The 23,372-nt window shown below is 42.9% G+C and overlaps 1 protein-coding gene across 1 annotated transcript in view; it reads left to right on the top strand.

Annotated features, from left to right (window-relative positions):
* The window catches only part of ADAD1 (adenosine deaminase domain containing 1), a 225,461-nt gene that overhangs the window by 77,323 nt on the left and 124,766 nt on the right, over window positions 1–23,372 (top strand). Inside the window, exons 4-5 of the mRNA XM_069743906.1 lie at window positions 2,783–2,935; window positions 11,572–11,670. Of these exons, the coding sequence (XP_069600007.1) occupies window positions 2,783–2,935; window positions 11,572–11,670 (252 nt within the window). The remainder of the gene's footprint in view (window positions 1–2,782; window positions 2,936–11,571; window positions 11,671–23,372) is intronic.

Below are 23,372 nucleotides of genomic sequence, written 5' to 3' on the forward strand. Positions count from 1 at the left end.
TTCTCACCCCCGGGAGCAGTTGTTGTTCAAACTGGATCTAGTGAGAGGTCTACGTATTTATCTGTCCAGGACTGAATCTTTCCGGTGATCAGACTCTATGTTCATCATCCCAGATGGTGTACACAAAGGGGTCTTCCTGCGTGCCGGTCTACCATTGTTCGATGGATCCGTTCCACCGTTCTTGAAGCTTACCGTCTAAGATGTAGAGGACGTCCATTGAGGATTATTGCGGTGTTAAGTCTCCTCATCTCGACATGCTTAACATGTCACTCTCCGCAAGGAGAAGCGATACTTCTTGAATCCCGGTCAGCTTTCACTCAGCGAAACCAGATCTCCACTTTGCACTGACGAGGGGCAGTACCCAGTGTCTTAAAATTGAGATTCTGGTTTGGCTTTTATCCTCAATCATGTGACAATGCTCGTTAAAGGGTCGACATTGACTGTTAGGATTGCTACTTCCAATAGGGGGCACTAGAGTTCTAGTCCTCTTCCTCTCTGAAAAGACAATTTGCATTGAGCATTACGGCACACTTCACGCGTTCGGTGGGGGCCTCCTGGGCAGTTCGCCATTAGGCATCGGCCTCGCAGCTCTGCAAGGCTTGACACATGGGCCTCCATTCATACTTTTACTAAGTTCTACAGGGTTCACACTCGTGCTTCATTGGATGCGAACCTTGGTAGAAAGGTCCTGCAAGCGGCAATGGCCTGAGCTCTGACTTGAGGTTATTATTATTCTTCCCACCCTTGGGACAGATTTGGGACATCCCATGTTTCCTGTGTTCCCCAGTGACACGGAGAGAAAGGAAGATTTTGAATACTCACCTTAAAATCTTTTTCTCGGAGTCGTCATTGGGGGACACAGCACCCGCCCTTGTTTTATTGTTGTATTAGGTTCTGTTGTTATCTGTTACATTGTTTATGTTCTCTACTTCTACTGCTTTCTCACTAAGGCTTCTTTCACACTTGCGTCGTCTGCTGTACGTCGTTGTGCAGTAAAATGACGTGTCAACGGACATTCTGAAAATTGTGAAAAACCTGTGTGACGCATCCGGAGTATCTACGGATGCGTCGTTTATGGTGTTGCCACAATTTCAATGGAGAGAGAGATTGATTTTGTTTTTTTCCCGGATTTGAAAATCCTTCCGGCCATGCTCAGAGGGGAAAAACGTGATATGTCGCTTGCCGACGACGAGCAGCGCAGGATGCGTCGCTGAACGATTTTCCGACGTGCACAAAAAACGTTCCTATGAATGTTTTATCCGCACGACGGACCTCTATTTTCTGACGGATCCAGCGCACAATGGATGGCAATCCGTCGCTACTACAAGTCTATGGGAAAATTTTGGGGCAGGATCCTGCATTCTCAAAAATCAACGGATTGTGACGGAAGCTGAAAAACGCAAGTGTGAAAGTAGCCTAATTGATTAGCTTTCTGCCAGTTGGTGGGTATATACTGCTGGGTAGGAGCTAACCCTTTTTTTGCATGGTGTCAACCTCCTAGTGGCAGCAGCAGCATACACCCATGGTTTCCTGTGTCCCCCAATGAAGGCTCAGAGAAAAAGATTTTACTGTGAGTCCCCAAAATCTTCCTTTCTTTTCTATTCTTTTAATGGAAAAACTTGGTTGTTTTTTGTGTAGAATATATATTTTTAAATATCATACATTACTCCAATTATATCAGAAATTAAACAAATATATATGTATATATGCAGTAAATATTTTGCTGTTGAGATACACAGCTACACAAAAATAAGTTAATAGTAAATACAAAAAAAAATGCAAGCAAGGAGAAATCTGTAAAAGAATACAAAGGATAGCCACCAGATGGCAGAATACTAACAGGGAGTGTTAGGCTACTTTCACATTAGCGTCGGTACGGGGCCGTCGCGCTGCATCAGCCCAACGTACCGACGCATAATGTGCAAGCGCCGCACAACGGGGGCAGCGGATGCATTTTTCCAGCGCATCCGCTGCCCCATTGTGAGTTGCGTGGAGGTGGGGAGGAGGAAAAAAAGTTACATGCAACGTGTCGCAATGCGTTGCTAATGTTAGTCAGTGGAGAAAAAACGCATCCTGCAAGCAATTTTGCAGGATGCATTTTTTCTCCTAAACGACGCATTGCGACGTGCAGTGCACGACACAAGTGTGAAAGTAGCCTTGGCAGGTATGTATATGCAAATTGTCTCTGAAGAAGAGGACTAGAACTCTAGTGCCACCTATTGGAAGTAGCAGTCCTAACAGTCAGTCGGCCCTTTAACGAGCCTTCTCACATGACTTAGGATAAGAGCCAAACCAGATCTCAATCTGCAGACACTGTGTTTCGGGGTACTGCCCCTCATCAGTGCAAAGTGGAGATCTGGTTTGGCTGAATGAGAGGCGTCTGACCGGGATCCAAAAAGTATCGTTTCTCCTTGCGGAAAGTGACATGTTAAGCATGGAGAAACGATACTTTTTGAATTTACCAAATGGCTGTAATGAAACAGTGACAAATTTAAAGGGGTCTGAATACTTTCCGTACCTACTGTATCCACAAATGCAATTGTAAGAGTTAGATGTAATGCAGAAAAATAAAATCAGTAGTGAAGAGATTTAAAGATGCATTATAATCAGACATACCCAAAAACAAACAGAATGTGTCACCACATCAGCTTCCAAATCAGACGTTTTGTCCCGAATACATCTTAGAATATATTTTTTTGGTTGCTTTAGTTCAGTCTTTTCATATATCCTATTTTTGACCTACTTGGTGTGTAATGTTTTTTCTTCATTTTTGTGTCTTGAGGAAATGTTTTTGGGGCTTATTTTGCATTCTGTGCCATTGTTGATGGAATTCAGTACAAAACTGGAATGGGACAGAACAAAAAAGAAGCAAAAGCAAATGCTGCGAAGTTGGCTTTGGATGAACTTCTTCTGTTTGAAGAACCTGAATCGTATGGTAATTGTCCAAACAATATTGTGGGTGTGTTAGTATTGTTAAACTCTTTTTTTATAATCAACTTTTTTTGTATTCACATTTAATGCAGTTATGGATATTTCTGGTCATGCTACTGATGGCTTTATTCCTTCTCTCTATGGTTAACTTTTATGCCCACATATAAATACTGTTGAAAGTGGTCTTGGGGGATAAAAATCCTTTGTTGTACTGTCAATAAAAGCATGATTTAATTGATATTCCCAATGTAAATTTCCTATCCCAATATATAGTAGGTGTATTAATAATATTAGCAAATGCCTCAAATTAGAAATGTAGTATTGTTCTCCTGATAAACAGTGTTGCTTACCTCATGAGCAGGAAATTGTAGTTTAGGTATCCATGGTTATAACCACTAGCAACCTACTGTCGCTGAGTGTTCGTAACCATGGATGCCTAAGCTACTAAGTGGGACCTGTTTAACATTATGCTCTGTAGCTTACCCTGGTAAACATCCTGATAATATTGATGTAGGTTATTTTTTCTTTATTGATAGGTGTTCCCAATTTGTTCAATTCACATAAATTGATATGCCATATTGTGTATGTATAAGTGGGTGTGTATGTGTGTGTGTGTGTGTGTGTGTGTGTGTGTGTGTATATATATATATATATATATATATATATATATATATATATATATTAATTTTTTATTGTTGCTAATTACTGTATGTGGTATATATCTATTTTTGAACCAGGGTATTCCATATATCACTTTAGATAAAGTCTGCCTATTTGGATTGGCTATTTTGGACCATCTCATCCAAGCCCCTCACTCTTTATTGTTTCTAATAGATATGAATATTTTTTTTTTGTTGCGTTTGCACAGCCTTCTTCCTTGTTTCTTTTCTACAATCACTGATACCTAAGCTTCTGCAATACCCTGCACATGAGGTAAGCAATAGGGATGAGCGAATAGCTTCGGATAAGTCCTTCTCTGAATAGCTATAGCGTTACCGAATAGCTGCATGGGGAACCCGGATACCTGGAGCGCTCCCGATAATCAGCTGTCCGGCGCCGCAGCTGTATGTGTTGCGGCTGTGTGACAGTTCCAAGAAACAGGCTCTCCATGCATCTGTTGTGACTGTCACACAGTGCCGACACATACAGCTGATCGGGAGTGCTCCAGGTATCCGGGATCCCGCTATAGCTATTCGGATAAGGATTTATTCAAAGCTATTCGCTCATCCATAGTAAGCAACATTTGTTATTAGAACTGTACATTTCTAATTGAAGGTATTTGCTAATTATTTTTATTACACCTTCTACATGTTACGATAGGATTTTGGAGATGAGAATGTCTTTTATGCATTGTAACATTGTGAGTGTTTATATGTGCAATTCGAAAGAAGGGAGTTTTTATGGCATAACGGTTCATTATTAATTTACAAAAAATACACACACGAATAATTACCATATATACTCGTGTATAAGCCGAGATTTTCAGCACCATTGTTTGTGCTGAAAACACCCCCCTCGGCTAATACACAAGTCAATTGTCTAGAACGAGGGAGAGGGAGCGGCAGGAGCCGGCGGCTGTGGCACAGTGACAGCCGCCTGCTATGAGAAGACATCATATTCGCCCTCCGTCGCTGCATCTCCGTCCCTGCATCTCCGTTGTCACGGCGTCAGCGGCTCTCCTGTGCTGACCGATCACGTACCGCTCATTAAGGTAATGAATATGGACGCATCTCCACTCCCATAGGCAAAGCGCATATTTATTACCTTAAAGGGAATCTGTCACCCCCCTCAGGCGTTTGTAACTAAAAGAGCCACTTTGTGCAGCACTAATGCTGCATTCTGAAAAGGTGGCTCTATTAGTTATGCTCCTTGCACGCGCTGAAATAGACGCTTATAAAATGTGCCCCCTCATACTGTGAAATCGTCCCGGTCTTTAGACACAGCACAGCCGTCACTCCGGGCCTGTGCGTGCCGGGGCCCGCCGCCTCTTGCTTCATCAGCGTCCCTGGCGCCTGCGCTGTAAGTACGAAGGGCAGCGCAACTGCGCATGCCCGGAAAAAAAAACTTACAGCGCAGATGTCTGGGGCAATAATGAAGCAAGAGGAGGCGGCGCGCACAGGCCCGGAGTGACGGCTGTGCTGCGTCTGATTAGGGGGTAAAGACCCGCCCCCGGGACGATTTCACGGTATGAGGGGCACATTTTATAAGCGTTTATTACAGTGTGTTCAGGGAGCATAACTAATAGAGCCACCTTGTCAGAATACAGCATTAGTGCTGCACAAGGTGGCTCTTTTAGTTACAAACGCCTGAGGGGGGTGACAGGTTCCCTTTAATGAGCGGTACCACGTGAGAGGAGAGCCGCCGGCGCCGTGACAATGTAGATGCAGGTGAGGAGGGCAAGTATGACAGGGAGGGGGGCAATGTGAGCCATGCATACAACCAGGGGAAGGGGGGAGCCGAGCCATGGGGGACAGGGGAAGCTGAGTAATGTGGGACTGGGGGAGCCATGCACACAACAGGGGGAGCCACACATACCAGGACAGGGGGAGGGGAGCCACATACTAGGACAGGACGGGGGAAGGCACTCATAGCAGGACAGGGATGAGGGGACAATGCAGGGACTGGGGGAGCCATGCACACAACAGGGGGAGCCACACATACCAGGACAGGGGGAGGGGAGCCACATACTAGGACAGGACGGGGGAAGGCACTCATAGCAGGACAGGGATGAGGGGACAATGCAGACCCGGCGGCTTATACTCGAGTCTATAAGCTTACCCAGTTTTCCGTGGCAAAAGTAGGTGCTTGTGCTTATACTCGGGTCGGCTTATACTCGAGTATATATGGTATATAAACGGTATATAATGTATAAGAAGGAAAAGGCACCAAAAAATTTCAGTTGACAAATGGTTTCATACAATAGACAACTGATTTTTTTCTGTATACGTCAGTCTGAAGGCACCGTTGTTCATCCACTTCAAGGCTGATGTCAAGAAAATGTGTAATCCGATTAAATTAAACTTTCAATTATAAATAATGTTAAACAGATTTACATTGACTTGGTCCATGAATTTCTCCAGCTCCATTGTAGTGCCTTACCAAGAAAAATAGTAAATCATCAATATACCTGATCCAGCACTGCATGTGGTCTGTGGTCCACTCCCCCACATCCCCAAACAAATCATACTCCCAGTACCCCAAGAACAAGTTTGCATATGAGGGCGCACAGGCCGCACCCATGGCAGTGCCTTATTTCTGTAAATAAATTGTCCCTAAAAACAAAAAAAAGTGTTTAAGAATGAACCTGAGCAACTCGAGGACCAACCCACAAACATGGCTGTCCCAGTTGGAATCCCCAGGAAAAAGCGGACAGCATCAAGTCCATCTTCATGGTCAATACAGTTGTATAGGGGACTCTGTGTCTGCAGTGACCAGGAGTGTATCAAACTCAACAAAGATTCCATTGATTCTCCTTAGCACGTCCGTAGTGTCCTTTACATATGATGGTAAAGTCTCCACTAATGGTTGGCTAGGTTCACATTGCGTTATGTGAACCCATTAAACGGACTACGTTACACCGCGGCAAAATGCGGTGTAACGTAGTCCGTTAACGCAGCCATTGCTTGTAATGGCGAACGCGTGCGCTAGCGATGTGCCGTCATTTGAGTGACGGACCTCGAACGCTGTTTGCAGTGTTCGCAATCCATTCCTCGCTAGCGCAGATCGGCAAACGTGATCCCTTTTGGGACATTACGTTAGCGCAGTCCATAGCGCTATGTGCTAAACGGACTGCCCTAGCGCAATGTGAACCTAGCCTTAAGTAGTAGTCAATAAACTTGCATACAGTATCACATAAACCTGCTTAAATATGCCTTAATCTGTTACTATTCAGCTGTTGGTATATCCACGGTGTTTCTTATGCCTATTGTGACATTTCTCTAATCCCCTTTTTACCAGCCATCTATAACAGCTGACATAACAAATAATAGGTGCCTTTCTTGTCCACAGTGGTGGTTGTTTCTGTCATTACTATGTGAACTTATTTGCTTTTAAAGGGAACCTGTCACCCCGAAAATCGCGGGTGAGGTAAGCCCACCGGCATCAGGGGCTTATCTGCAGCATTCTGTAATGCTGTAGATAAGCCCCCGATGTTACCTGAAAGAGGAGAAAAAGACGTTATATTATACTCACCCAGGGGCGGTCCCGTTGCTGGTCAGGTCAGATGGGCGTCTCTGGTCCGCTGCGGCGCCTCCCATCTTCATTACAAGACGTCCTCTTCTGATCGTCAGCCACGGCTCCGGCGCAGGCGTACTTTCCTCTGCCCTCTTGAGGGCAGAGGATAGTACTGCAGTGCGCAGGCGCCGGAAAGGTCAGAGGCCCGGCGCCTGCGCACTGCAGTACTTTGTCTGCCCTCAACAGGGCAGAGCAAAGTACGCCTGCGCCGGAGCCGTGGCTGAAGATCAGAAGAGGACGTCTTGTAATGAAGATGGGAGGCGCCGCAGCGGACCTGAGACGCCCGTTTGACCTGACCAGCAGCGGGACCGCCCCTGGGTGAGTATAGTATAACGTCTTTTTCTCCTCTTTCAGGTAACATCGGGGGCTTATCTACAGCATTACAGAATGCTGCAGATAAGCCCCTGATGCCGATGGGCTTACCTCACCCGCGATTTTCGGGGTGACAGGTTCCCTTTAAGCATTGTATCCATTTTTCCTTCTAGCTCTTGGCAGGAATTACAATTACAATGTCTATTGTATGAAACCATTGGTCACCTGGGAATTTTTTGGTGATGGTCAACCTTAGGGTATGTGCATACGTTCCGGATTATTCACGGATTTTTCGGCGGCTTTCCGCAGCAAAAATGCTTTAAAAATGCATACATTAAGCATCTCATCATTTTTAATGGGTTCCGTAATTTTTGTGCACATGTTGCAGAAAAATACGCAGCATGTTCATTACTTTTGCGGATTTTAAGCGGATTTCCCACTATATTATTGCATTGGGAACCTCCGGAAAAAAACGCGAAAAACGTGCAAAATACGCGATAAAAATGTGACAAAAACATGTGTAGAATTCCTGCGGAAAACCTCAGGATTTTCTCAGGAAATTTCTGCATACTTTCCTGACGTGTGCACATAGCCTTATACATTTTTATAGATGATGTATTTTTTTGTAAATTAATAATGAACTTTTATACCATAAAAGCTCCTTTTTTTTTTTTTTTCTGCACATATATGGTCTTTTTGGAATGGTAGTTCATTTTTACATACTTGTATTTAACTGGCAATCTTGGATGTTGGTTATGTACCTAATGAATCTATTGCTAATTATGTGAGCATTGTAAGATTCTTCTGTTTTAGATTAAATGCCCCAAAATGCTTTGAAGGTGTTAGAACCTTTTCCTATGCCGAACTAGCCTGCAAAAAAAAAACAACCCACAGGATTCTATGGCCAAAATTTCTAATTTTTTATAGCATTACCTGCGTCCCAGCAGGAATCTGTAGATGTGAGGTCACCAGTGGCACTTACCCCCCAATATGAAAGTGCCTGAATAATCCTGAGTTCTCCCATGTTCCTCCTCATTCGCTGTGAGGATAAGATTTAGGGCTTGCTCACAAGAGCGTATAAATCGGACGAGTACAATGCAAGGTAACATCACGTTACATTCTGACCAATGTTACTCAATGAGTCAGTGCCCATCTCAGTCATTCCATGTCAAGTGGACCAGTGGTCCCCACTCGACCTTCTCCGATTTTGCTGAAAATTTATAAGGATGTACATGTATGTTTGAAAAGAGGTTCTGTAAATTTTTAGGGCCAGATCTCAAATACATTGTGCACTGTTGACCTTTCACTGGCGGTTCCACCAAGCCTGCGGCTTCAGCTAAGAGGATTTTGCAAATTTTGGCACCTAGCCATTAGAGTTCTATACTGGCTATGATGTTTTGCTGCTAAACACGATAAAATTATTACCGGCTATGACAAAACAACATTTCGGCCGCAATTTTGTGTCAAAGTAGCTTGAAAAACGCGTTTCATAAAATTTATGCCAAACTTTGCCCATATACAGTCATGGCCAAAAGGATTGACACCCCTGCAATTCTGTCAGATAATACTCATTTTCTTCCTGAAAATGATTGCAAACATAAATTATTTGGTATTATCTTCATTTAATTTGTCTTAAGTGAAAAAACACAAAAAGAATTGTCCTAAAGCCAAATTGAATATAATTCAACAGCAAACATAAAAAAGGAGGTGGACAAAAGTATTGGCACCCTTTGAAAAATCATGTGATGCTTCTCTAATGTAATTAACAGCACCTGTAACTTACCTGTGGCACCTAACAGGTGTTGGCAATAACTAAATCACACTTGCAGCCAGTTGACATGGATTAAAGTTGACTCAACCTCTGTCCTGTGTCCTTGTGTGTACTACATTGAGCATGGAGAAAAGAAAGAAGACCAAAGAACTGTCTGAGGACTTGAGAAACCAAATTGTGAGGAAGCATGAGCAATCTCAAGGCTACAAGTCCATCTCCAAAGACCTGAATGTTCCTGTGTCTACCGTGCGCAGTGTCATCAAGAAGTTCAAAGCCCCTGGCATTGTGGCTAACCTCCCTAGATGTGGACGGAAAAGAAAAATTGACAAGAGATTTCAACGCAAGATTGTGCGGATGTTGGATAAAGAACCTCGACTAACATCCAAACAAGTTCAAGCTGCCCTGCAGTCCGAGGGTACAACAGTGTCAACCCGTACTATCCGTCGGCGTCTGAATGAAAAGGGACTGTATGGTAGGAGACCCAGGAAGACCCCACTTCTTACCCCGAGACATAAAAAAGCCAGGCTGGAGTTTGCTAAAACTTACCTGAAAAAGCCTAAAACGTTTTGGAAGATTTATCTCTGGTCAGATGAGACAAAAGTAGAGCTTTTTGGGCAAAGGCATCAACAAAGAGTTTACAGGAGAAAAAAGAGGCATTCAAAGAAAAGAACACGGTTCCTACATTCAAACATGGCGGAGGTTCCCTGATGTTTTGGGATTGCTTTGCTGCTTCTGGCACTGGACTGCTTGACCGTGTGCATGGCATTATGAAGTCTGGAGACTACCAACAAATTTTGCAGCATAATGTAGGGCCCAGTGTAAGAAAGCTGGGTCTTCCTCAGAGGTCATGGGTCTTCCAGCAGGACAATGACCCAAAACACTTCAAAAAGCACTAGAAAATGGTTTGAGAGAAAGCACTGGAGACTTCTAAGGTGGCCAGCAATGAGTCCAGACCTGAATCCCATAGAACACCTGTGGAGAGATCTAAAAATGGCAGTTTGGAGAAGGCACCCTTCAAATATCAGGGACCTGGAGCAGTTTGCCAAAGAAGAATGGTCTAAAATTCCAGCAGAGCATTGTAAGAAACTCATTGATGGTTACCGGAAGCGGTTGGTCGCAGTTATTTTGGCTAAAGATTGTGCAACCAAGTATTCGGCTGAGGGTGCCAATACTTTTGTCTGGCCCATTTCTGGAGTTTTGTGTGAAATGATTAATGTTTTGCTTTTTGCTTCATTCTCTTTTGTGTTTTTCATTTAAGACAAATTAAATGAAGATGATAATACCAAATAATTTGTGTTTGCAATCATTTTCAGGAAGAAAATGAGTGTTATCTGACAGATTTGCATGGGTGTCAATAATTTTGGCCATGACTGTATAACTCAAGACCAAAAACCAATAGTAACTGGTGCTTTGCCCTGTACACCAAACATCTACATGACTTTGCATTGCTGCAATATCACGGTCAAAGCATATGTATTTGTGGAAATATTCACACCCACATATGATGAAAAACTTTAAAAACAAAAAACGAATTTTACCTATTTTTAGGTCAAATTTCTCAAAAAGGTACCCCTAAAATATATTAATTCTGATATCATTAGAAAGAGCACATTTTTCTCTACAAGGATCATTGTTTTTTTTTTTTTTTTTTTGAGTCTCTCAGTTTAAAAAATGAAAAATGCCACTGAACATGGTGTTATTTATTAATACGCAATGAATGGTAACTGCACTATTCAAACCCTTGCGTTGGTCCATGGTGGTTATACCACAACCAATTCCCTAAGAATTGGTATTATAATCCTATTAAGAATTGTAATAATGTTGTCTTTCGAGAATTGGCAGCCCCATCGCCTAGGAGCCATGGCCGATAGCCGTGCAAGGCGAGCCTCGGGCGGTCTCTTTATCGCAGGTTCCGAAGCCTGAGTGTGGGTGTCTTTGCCTAGGATCCCAAGCCTAATATTGGGTATCTTTTGTTGGTTCCCAAGCCATAATGTTCAGTCTAAGTGGTCTGGAATTGTTGCTGAATTTGCAACATAATCGGTTCAGAGAAGCTGTATTGTCGGCCCATTGCTGTTGCAGCTGGTGCTGGAATTATTGCAATGATTGACTGCTCGGGAATCCAGCATGTATCATTTCTCACAGGCCAGTGAAAGAAGCTAGCTGGTCCATGAGGATGCATAACATTTATTAATGCATCATGCTCGTCGACTCATGGAGTCATGTAGGTGTAAGATATGAAGTTAAGAAGATCAATATAAATTTCAACTGTGGTATAACAAAATATGTAAGCACATGTAAAATGAAAATTTATTTGTAATTTACAGTTTGCCATTCAGAAAGTAAAAACATTGGAGGCCCTCCTTTGTTACCGGTGGCACATAATGTATCTACAGAGGTTTCAGGTGCTTCAAATAAACACTTTGGTAAGTATTCTTATATTTGTTTTAGCATCTGCATTCCTCTTGTGACTTTTATTGTAAATCTATTTTAGATATACACGAGCGCTTCCCTCCTCCATCTATCGACTTGAATGTTCCTCTACTGTGTATTTCAAAAAATACTGGGGCAAATGCTTTCTCCACTGGTAATCCCACCAATTGCTATAGGTTTGGCAAATCCGCTAAGTATTCTTTCTCTTGAAGTTAACAATTTAATAGTTCTGTTCTGTGCCTACTGCGATACTGTGACGAAGTGTCAATATTAGTGATGAACGAATGTGCTCGGATAACGTGTTATCCGAGCATGTGAGTGTGCTCATATATTATGTTTGAATCTTTGTGGCTGCATGATTTGTGGCTATTAGACAGCCTTAAGGGTATGTGCAGGTTGCGGGTTTGACGCTGCGTACTTATGCAGCGTCAAGCTTGCAGCGGCCAGATGTTACAGCATAGTGGATGGGATTTCAAGAAATCCAATGCCCACTATGCGTTCACAGACGCCTGCCGCTCACCCCGTGGAGACGGACATGCGGAGTGTCTCTCCAGACTGCACCATGCCAATTTTTCCGCAAGTCTACACAAGAGAAATTTTATTCATAGAATGTGTTGAACGCCGTATATCTGCACAGTTCAGTGGACACATGCGGATTCACCTGCTTTCAGTAGACGGCAGCTCTTTGGACGCAGTGCAGCGCATCATGCAGCCGCAGAGATTCGAACATAATAAGCGCGCTCAGATAAGATGTTATCCAAGCACATTTTCTCATCACAAGTGAATATACAATTTTAGTGAACACGGTCAGCCAGAGTTAGTCTAGGAAGCAGTGAGTTAAACTAGGAAGAAGACTGTGTGGCTCCTCCCACAATACACCTGGAACCTAACTTGCATAGTACTTTAAAAAAAAAAAAAAAGTTTCCTTGAAATCTAGCCCATCGATTTTGGAAGAGAGGGTAAGATTATTTGTAGTGCAAACTGTCCTGATCTGTTTACTTTATATTGTCATTATAGAAAAATGCAGAGTTCACCACCTTCTTTGTATAGCTGCTGGTTACGGAATAGATAGATGAACAGCCGAGGGGGGCCTGAAATTTGTCTGGTGTGCTCAGAAGGAACAGGAAAAATTGCAGAAATGGTGGCATATGACTAAGGGCTGTTGCCAGAAACTTGTCAGATCTTAACATGTCACCAGAACTAGTTTGTGATTTTATGGACGTACAACAAAGATGAGTAATTTTTATTCATCTCCGTTTGGGCGTGCCGATTTTTTTTTTTTTTTTTTATAATTTTTCCTTTTATATCAGATTTAAAGAGAATCTATTAGGGCAACATGACAATACAAGTTTTGTGTATGTAAAATCACTTTAAGGCTATGTGCCCACGTTGCAGAAATGCTGCAGAAATGTCCACAGCATTTCCGCAGCTCCCTGCCTTGGGTAAAACACATGCAGAATTTGCATACGTTTTCCTGCAAAACACAAGTGTTTTGTTTAGCTTGCAGAATGCTTGCGTTTTCCAAGCGATTTGAAGCATCGCTTGGAAAAGTGATTGACAGGTTGTCAAGCATAGTGACCAACTTTTTACTATTAATGCTGCCTATGCAGCATAAATAGTAAAAGATAGAATGTTAAAAATAAAAAATATTGTTATTCTCACCTTCTGCCGGCCCCCGATCTCCTCAGTGGCGCTCCCGGTACGTTCCGTTCCCAGAGATGCTTTGCGCAAAGGACCTTTGTGACGTCACGTGAACGCGAAGTCATCCCAGGTCCTTCGCGCAATGCATCCCTGGAACTGGAAGCCGCCGCGTGCACCACTGAGAGGCGGGAGGACTCCGGGGGCCATCAGATGGTGAGTATATCCCTATTTTTTATTTTAATTCTTTTTTTATTTTATTTTTACAGAAATATGGTTCCCAAGGGCCTGGAGGAGAGCATAGCCACATGTATAAAGTGAGCGTTCTATGCAATCATATGGCTGCTTAATCGCAGCGATTCCGCAGAAATAATGAACATGCTGCGGATTTTACTGCTATGCGATTCCGCAGTGGGAAAATCCGCAGCATGGACACAGCAACTGCAGAATCCCATAAGATTGCATGGGAATGCAGGTTTTAACCCCTTTCTGACATCTGGCGTACTATCCCGTCGAGGTGGTATGGGCCCGTATGACCACCGACTGGATAGTACGTCGTCACCGATCAGCCGCGCTCACGGGGGGAGCGGGGCCGGATGTCAGTTGACTATCGCAGCTGACATCCGGCACTATGTGCCAGGAGCGGTCACAAACCGCTCCTGGCACATTAACCCCCGGAACACTGCGATCAGAGATGATGTTTTTACACAAAATCCCGTTTGAAATCCACAGGGACAAAGAGGCATAAACACTGGAATAATTAAAAAATATATATCTTCAATTATAATATTTAAAAAACCATTAATATTCAGCAAGGGAAATATCCATATTTACATATAGCCTGGAGCGGCTACCAAAACAGATAAGAGTATACCCAGCAGCAACTTAAATTCTGCAACATGTACCTATAGATAGATAGATAGATATAGAGATAGAGATACATATATATATATATATATATATATATATATATATATATATATATATATATATATATATATATATATATATATATATATATATATATATATATATATATTCTTAAAATCATACCAAATAGCAACCTGCTAAAGAGATTCCACCCAGTATATATAGCATAGTGCACAGATTTAGGGGGAACTGCAATAAACAGCCAGCTGTGGCCCAATGACTAAACTGCATTTACTACAATCATTTAACTGTTGCCCTGTGGATGACTAGTATAATAGCTGCTAATAATATAAGTGGAAAAAGTTGTATTACTAAATACTTACACAACAACTGTTCTGGCTAAAGACGCTCCTTGGCTACCCAGACAGCACCGTTTCGCTTGACTGGCTTCCTCAATGAGGGGCATATGTGTCAATAGATGTCTGGTACTTCCTTAAATACTACAATCTCAGCTGATGCTCGCGTCGGTATAATCAGCGCACTAGTGCGCATGCGCCGATCCCCGTACTTCCTTCAGCAGAATAGTGACTTCCAGGTCCCCGGTCCAGGAACGCAAGCGTGAAACGCTCACCCTCCTTCCGTGCACGGGGCCGGAAGTCACGAGGTCATCACTGAAAGGCGCATGCGTAGGCTGAATACCGAAGACTAATAAAAATTTTACTAAAATTGTTACAATGGCGTGATCAATAACACTCGAAACAGGACTATATATGGATAAGCAGCTATAAGCAACAATAGATCCAATTAGAGATATTACATCCACCTCTGAAACTATATCTACCTCTAATTAAGTGTACCTAATATGTGACCTGATCAGTCTTTCAATACATAATAAATATCCTATGCCCAAATGTGCATCCATATAGCTATAAATATAAAACGGACAATTACCGTATATACTCGAATATAAGCCGACCCGAGTATAAGCCGACCCCCCCTAATTTTGCCACAAAAAACTGGGAAAACTTATTGACTCGAGTATAAGCCTAGGGTGGAAATGCAGCATTTACCGGTGAATTTCAAAAATAAAAATAGATCATTCTTGCCCCATAGCTGTGCCATATAGTGCTCTGCATGTTCATTATTGCCCCATAGCTGTGCCATATAGTGCTCTGCACCGTTCATATTTCCCCATAGCTCTGCCATATAGTGCTCTGCACCGTTCATATTTCCCCATAGCTCTGCCATATAGTGCTCTGCACCGTTCATATTTCCCCATAGCTCTGCCATATAGTGCTCTGCACCGTTCATATTTCCCCATAGCTCTGCCATATAGTGCTCTGCACCGTTCATATTTCCCCATAGCTCTGCCATATAGTGCTCTGCACCGTTCATATTTCCCCATAGCTCTGCCATATAGTGCTCTGCACTGTTCATATTTCCCCATAGCTCTGCCATATAGTGCTCTGCACCGTTCATATTTCCCCACAGCTCTGCCATATAGTGCTCTGCACCGTTCATATTGCCCCATAGCTCTGCCATATAGTGCTCTGCACCGTTCATATTGCCCCACAGCTCTGCCATATAGTGCTCTGCACCGTTCATATTGTCCCATAGCTCTGCCATATAGTGCTCTGCACCGTTCATATTTCCCCATAGCTGTGCCCCATATAGTGCTCTGCACCGTTCCTTCTGTGCCGCCGCTGCTGCTGCTGCAATAAAAAAAAAAACGCCATACTCACCTCTCGCTTGCAGCTCCCAGCGTCCGGTCCCAACGTCTCTCTGCTCTGACTGTTCAGGCAGAGGGCGCCGTGCACACTATATGCGTCATCGCGCCCTCTGACCTGCACAGTCAGTGCAGATAGACGCCGGGAAGATGGAGCGACGCCCGGCGTGTGGAACGAGGACAGGTAAATATACGATACTTACCTGGTCCCGGCGTCTGGCTCCTTCTCCCGGACAACTGTCTTCGGTGCTGCAGCCTCTTCTTCTATCAGCGGTCATTCGGCACCGCTGATTAGAGAAATGAATATGTGGCTCCATTCATATGGGAGGTGGAGCCGCTTATTCATTTCTCTAATGAGCGGTCCCACGTGACCGCTGAACAATGGAAGAACTGCAGCACCGAAGACCGTGGGACAGGCGGGGAGCGCCAGGATCGCTGGAAGCAGGTAAGTATGCCTCACCCACCGACCCTGCCACCCACCTTGACTCGAGTATAAGCCGAGAGGGGCACTTTCAGCCCAAAAATTTGGGCTGAAAATCTCGGCTTATACTCGAGTATATACGGTATATAAAGATAAATACCGTAAGTACAAATGGTGATCATTAACAACATTAATATCATTGTTTTCATAAATTCCAGTATAAATATATCATATCACTTATACATATATAACAGAAAAATAAGTTAAGTGCATCCGTATAGTGATTAATAAAAGTGCATATATATTATATTGACAATTTAATATAACCATAGTTCATAAACTCCAATATAAATACACCTCTATATCAAAGAGATGATAAAATCTAAATATTTATTAAATAAATAAAAATTAATAAAGTCCATAGTTCAAAGATTTTTTTCTTCATTTCAAAAAGGATCTTTATTCCGAAATGCGTGTTGCCAAAAAGCCATCCAGATGGAAACCCGCATAGTCCACACACAACCAATCAAGGTAAGTTGCCACCGAAATACGATATGAATACTACAAAATAAAACCAAAATTAATACAAGGACAGAACAAAAACACATATAACATGAAAAACAGGATACAAAGCCGGATAAAAGAAAAAAAATTTTTTTTGGAGACTCACCATCGATAATAAGAATTATGAATTATAAATGTCTATACTATAAGGTAAGGGAGAATTTCGTTATATTTAGTTATATATAGGCAGAATAAAAAAACAATAATGGAAAATATACAGGGCTGTTTATAAAAAAGAATTAAAACCAAAGGTTTCATTCAGGCCCTGTGGTGCCATGGCTCCCAACAAATAAATCCATTTGCTCTCTTCTTGAGCCAGTATTCTACCCAGATTACCTCCCCTAGGTCCCAACTGTACCTGGTCAATCGCTTTAATCTTAAGGCCCTTAGGGTCCGAGTGATGGAATAGCTCAAAGTGCCTAGGCAGGGTTTTTAAAGTGCTTATATCTTCCACGACCAACGACTTTTCAGTATCTCTCACGTGCTCTCTGGTTCTCACTTTTAACTCTGGTGTGGTGAGACCCACATAAATTTTCTTACACTGGCATTGGGCATGATAGACAATCCCTTTAGAAGCACAATTCAGTTTTTCATGTATTTGAAATATTCTTGACCCATCATGATTGGCAAATGTTTTACTTTTCACCAAATTCGTGCATCCTTTGCACATGTTACATGGGAAAAAGCCATTTTCTTCTGGTACTCTTGGTCTAGAGGAAATTGTGGAATAATGGCTACGCACAAGTAGATCTTTCAGGTTCTTTGATCTTTTCGGTACCATCAGAGGGCCGATCTGGTAAAAGGCGTTTAAGCAAAGGATCTGATTGCAAGATATTCCTATTCCAATGCTTACGCATAATATGTCAGATCCGGCCATTGCTTATTAAAGTTAGTAATAAATCCTTATTCTTCCTAAATCCTTATTCTTGTGGCATTTCTCATCTTTTTTCCGATCATCATATATGAGTTCTTCTCTAGTAAAACCCACTGTTTTCTTATAGCCTTTTTGAATTTGTTTATTGCTATACCCTCTGTCACTAAATCTTCTAACAAGATCCGACGCTTGATTCTCATAATCCTTTGTTGAAGTACAAATCCTCTTTACTCTTACAAATTGGCCAGTCGGTATACCATTGATAGTGGATCTATTATGGGCAGAGGAAGCATGCAATAGAGTATTCGTCGCAGTAGGTTTCCTTTACACCCCCCCCTCCCCCCCTCCCCCGTGGCTACGATCGCTCTGATTGGCAGTTTCACTTTCAACAGCCAATCAGAGCGATTTGTAATATTTCACCTATTAAAACTGGTGAAATATTACAATCCAGCCATGGCCGATGCTGCAATATCATCGGCCATGGCTGGAAACACTGGTCTGCCCCCACCGCCACAGATTTCCCCCCCCCAGTCCTCCGATCAGTCCTGTACACTGCGCCACTCCCCTCCATCCTCCTGTCTACTCCCCCGTGCTCCAATCCCACCCCGTGCTCCAATCCAACCCCCCTGCACTCCAATCCACCCCCCCCCCCCCCCCCCCCACACACACACACACTCCAATCCACCCCCCCATGCTCCCCCCCACCCCATCATACTTACCGAGCCTCCCGGGGTCCGTCCGTCTTCTTCATGGGCGCCGCCATCTTCCAAAATGGCGGGCGCATGCGCACTGCGCCTGCGGAATCTGCCGGCAGGCAGATTCGTTCCAATGTGCATTTTGATCACTGTGATAGGTTCTATCACAGTGATCAAAATAAAAAAAATAGTAAATGACCCCCCCCCCTTTGTCGCCCCCATAGGTAGGGACAATAATAAAATAAATAATTTTTTTTTTTCCACTAAGGTTGGGGTAAGAACGAGGGTTAGGGTTTCGGTATGTGCACACGTATTCTGGTCCTCTGCGGATTTTTTCGCAGCGGATTTGATAAATCAAGGCGCTGCATGTTTTATTGTGCACTGCATTTACTCTTTTACACAAGTATACACTTTTTGTACAGCCCATGTTATTTTTATGAGCTGTTTGTAGTAACACTTTTATATATATTTTTTTGTTATATTTACATTGCCATCACACTTCTTTAGTGGTACCACCCATTTATATATATTTTTTATCACACATTATTCAGGGCCCCCTTTTTTTTTTAGTATTTTTCACTTCCTACACTTATAGGTGTATATATATATATATATATATATATATATATATATATATATATATATATATATATATATATATATATATATATATATATATATATATATATATATATTAATTAGCTGAAGAGCCCGGCGTTGCCTGGGCATAGTAAATATCTGTGGTTAGTTATAGCACGTCACTTCTCTTATTTTCCCATCACGCCTCTCATTTTCCCAATCACATCTTTAATTTTCCCCCTCACATCTCATTTTCTCCCTCACACCTCTCATTTTCTCCCTCACTCCTCTTATTCCCGCCTAACACTTGTCATTTCGACCTCACATCTGTCATTTTCCGATCACTCCACTATTTTCCCTCACTCCTCTCATTTTGCACTCACACCTTTTCATTTTCACCTCACACCTCTCATTTTCACCTCAGTATATACATGTTTGTCATCTCCCTTATATATAGTATACAGCTGTGTTGTGGATTCTGTTTTTGGGCTCCCTCTGGTGGTTACAGATGGTACTGGGTGACTTGTGTTCTCTGCGGTCTCTGGTGTCCACCTGTTCTATCAGGATATGGGAGTTTCCTATTTAACCTGGCTTTCTTGTCATTTCCTCGCCGGCGATCAATGTAATCAGTGTGTCTTGTTACCTCTGCTTCCCGCTTCTGTAATCTTCAGGACAAGCTAAGTTTTTGATTTTCCTGTTCCACGTTTTGCTTTATTTTTGTTTTAGTCCAGCTTGCAGTTATGTGATTCCTTGTTGCTGGTTGCTCTAGTGGGCTGATATTACTCCTCATGTTCCATGAGTTGGCACATGAGTTCAGGTAATTTCCAGATGGTTTTTTGTAGGGTTTTTCACTGACCGCGCAGTTCACTTTTGTATCCTCTGCTATCTAGTTTTAGCGGGCCTCATTTTGCTGAATCTGTTTTCATTACTACGTATGTGCTTTCCTCTCATTTCACCGTCATTACATGTGGAGGGCTGCTATTTCTGTGGGGTGTTTCTCTGGAGGCAAGAGAGGTCTTTGTTTCTTCTAATAGGGGAAGCTAGTCCTTCGGCTGGCGCGAGACGTCTAGAATCATCGTAGGCACGTTCCCCGGCTACTGCTAGTGTTGTGAATTAGGTTCAGGATCGCGGTCAGCTCCGTTTCCATCACCCTAGAGCTTGTTCTGTTTTTTGTGTGCTTGTCCTTTTGTGATCCCCTGCCATTGGGATCATGACACATCTGTATGTCATCTCCTGTATATAGTATATACCTGTATGTCATCTCCCCTGTATATAGTATATACCTGCTGTGTGTCATCTCCCCTGTATATAGTATATACCTGTATGTCATCTCCTCCTATATATAGTATATACCTGTATGTCATCTCCTCCTATATATAGTATATACCTGTATGTCATCTCCTCCTATATATGGTATATACCTGTATGTCATCTCCTTCTATATATAGTATATACCTGTATGTCATCTCCTCCTGTATATAGTATATACCTGTGTGTCATCTCCCCTGTATATAGTATATATCTGTGTGTCATCTCCTCCTGTATATAGTATATACCTGTATGTCATCTTCTATATATAGCATATACCTGTATGTCATCTCCTCCTGTATATAGTATATACCTGTAGGTAATCTGCTCCTGTATATAGTATATACCTGTGTGTCATCTCCTCCTGTATATAGTATATACCTGTATGTCATCTCCTCCTGTATATAGTATGTACCTGTATGTCATCTCCTCTATATAGTATATACCTGTCATCTCTCCTGTATATAGTATATATCTGTGTGTCATCTCCCCTGTATATAGTATATACCTGTGTGATCTCCTGTATTAGACCTCGTTAACACGTTATTTGCTCAGTATTTTTACCTCAGTATTTGTAAGATAAATTGGCAGCCTGATAAATCCCCAGCCAACAGGAAGCCCTCCCTCTGGCAGTATATATTAGCTCACACATACACATAATAGACAGGTCATGTGACTGACAGCTGCCGTATTTCCTATATGGTACATTTGTTGCTCTTGTAGTTTGTCTGCTTATTAATCAGATTTTTATTTTTGAAGGCTAATACCAGACTTGTGTGTGTTTTAGGGCGAGTTTCGTCTGTCAAGTTGTGTGTGTTGAGTTGTGTGTGGCGACATGCGTGTAGCAACTTTTTGTGTCGAGTTGCATGTGACAGGTTAGTGTAGCAAGTTGTGTGCAGCAAGTTTTGCGCATGGCGAGTTTTGCGCGTGGTGAGTTTTATGTCTGGTGCCTTTTGAGTATGTGCAAGTTTTGTGTGAGGCAACTTTTGCATGTGTTGCAAATTTTGTGCATGTGGCAATTTTTCCGCGTGTGCAAGTTTTGCGTGTGGCGAGTTTTCCATGAGGTGAGTTTTGCACTTGTGGCGAGATTTGCGTGAGCCTAGTTTTTGCATGTGGCGAGTTTTGAGCGGCGACTTTTGTGTTTCGACTTTTATGTGGCAAGGTTGGTGTATGTGTGGTGAAATGTGTGCTGATGGTGGTATATGTGTTCAAGCACGTGGTAGTGTGTGGCGCATTTTGTGTGTGTTCATATCCCCATGTGTGGTGAGTATCTCATGTCGGGGCCCCACCTTAGCAACTGATCGGTATATACTCTTTGGCGCCATCGCTCTCATTCTTTAAGTCCCCCTTGTTCACATCTGGCAGCTGTCAATTTGCCTCTAACACTTTTCCTTTCACTTTTCCCCATTATGTAGATAAGGGAAAAATAGTTTGGTGAATTGGAAAGCGCGGGGTTAAAATTTCACCTCACAACGTAGCCTATGACACTCTCAGGGTCCAGACGTGTGACTGCAACATTTTGTTTCTGTAGCTGCGACGCCTCCAACACTTTTCCTTTCACTTTTTTCCCCATTATGTAGATAGGGGCAAAATTGTTTGGTGAATTGGAACGCGCGGGGTTAAAATTTCGCCTCACAACATAGCCTATGACGCTCTCGGGGTCCAGACGTGTGACACTGCAAAATTTTGTGGCTGTAGCTGCGACGGTGCAGATGCCAATCCCGGACATACACATACACACATTCAGCTTTATATAGTAGATAGATAGATCTATCTATCTATCTATCTTTCTATCTATCTATCTATATCTATCTATATATTTTTTAGCATTGCAGCATAATTGAGAGCTATTATTATTGTTATGTACTATATATGTGGAGTGCTTCTTTCTAGTCATCATATGACCACTGTTTTATGTATATATTTCATATTATACGTACCTTACCTCCTTTTTGCGTCCGGTTTTATTATTGCTATTTTTGCTGTATATTTTGTTTATTATATATCTTTTCCTCCAGTTACAGGCACAGTACTGCTGTTGCCATCTTTTGCCCAGTATATATTTTTATAATAAAGGCATTTTACCATATCACACTTGTTTTTTATTATTTTTGGGTTTACAATTTGGTTATCATTTCTTATTCATTTACGTGTTTACTTCCATACATAGGGCCTTTTTTTGTTTTTTATTACCGAATGGTATTCCATTAATTTTTTAAGTAGTGGACTTTTCTACAGATTGGATATATCTACCGTATATACTCGAGTATAAGCCGAGATTTTCAGCCCAAATTTTTGGGCTGAAAGTGCCCCCCTCGGCTTATACTCGAGTCACGGTAGCGGTGGGGTCGGCGGGTGAGGGGGTGAGGGCGCTGAGGCATACTTACCTAGTCCCAGCGATCCTCGCGCTGTCCCTGCTGTCCCACGGGCTTCGGCGCTGCAGTTTCTTCCTCTCTTCAGCGGTCACGTGGGACCGCTCATTACAGAAATGAATAAGCGGCTCCACCTCCCATAGGGGCGGAGCCGCTTATTCATTTCTCTAATCAGCGGTGCCGGTGACCGCTGATAGAGAAAGAAGCTGCGGCACCGAAGACAGGAGGGGACAGCGCGAGGATCGCCAGGACTAGGTGAGTATAGCATATTCACCTGTCCTCGTTCCAGCCGCCGGGCGCCGATCCATCTTCCCGGCCGGCGCCTCCATCTTCCCGGCGTCTCTGCTCTCTGACTGTTCAGGCAGAGGGCGCGATGACGCATACAGTGTGCGCGGCGCCCTCTGCCTGATCAGTCAGAGCAGAGACGCCGGGAAGATGGAGGCGCCGGAACGAGACGCCGGGAGCTGCAATCAAGGGAGGTGAGTATGTGTTTTTTTTTCTTTATTGCGGCAGCGGCGGCACAAATTTATGTGGAACATCTATGGGGCACAGTGAACGGTGCAGAGCACCGTATATGGCACAGCACAGCTATGGGGCACAGTGAACGGTGCAGAGCACCGTATATGGCACAGCTATGGGGCACAGTGA

Source organism: Ranitomeya imitator, chromosome 1 (assembly GCF_032444005.1).
Source record: "Ranitomeya imitator isolate aRanImi1 chromosome 1, aRanImi1.pri, whole genome shotgun sequence".
Classification (NCBI taxonomy): domain Eukaryota; kingdom Metazoa; phylum Chordata; class Amphibia; order Anura; family Dendrobatidae; genus Ranitomeya; species Ranitomeya imitator.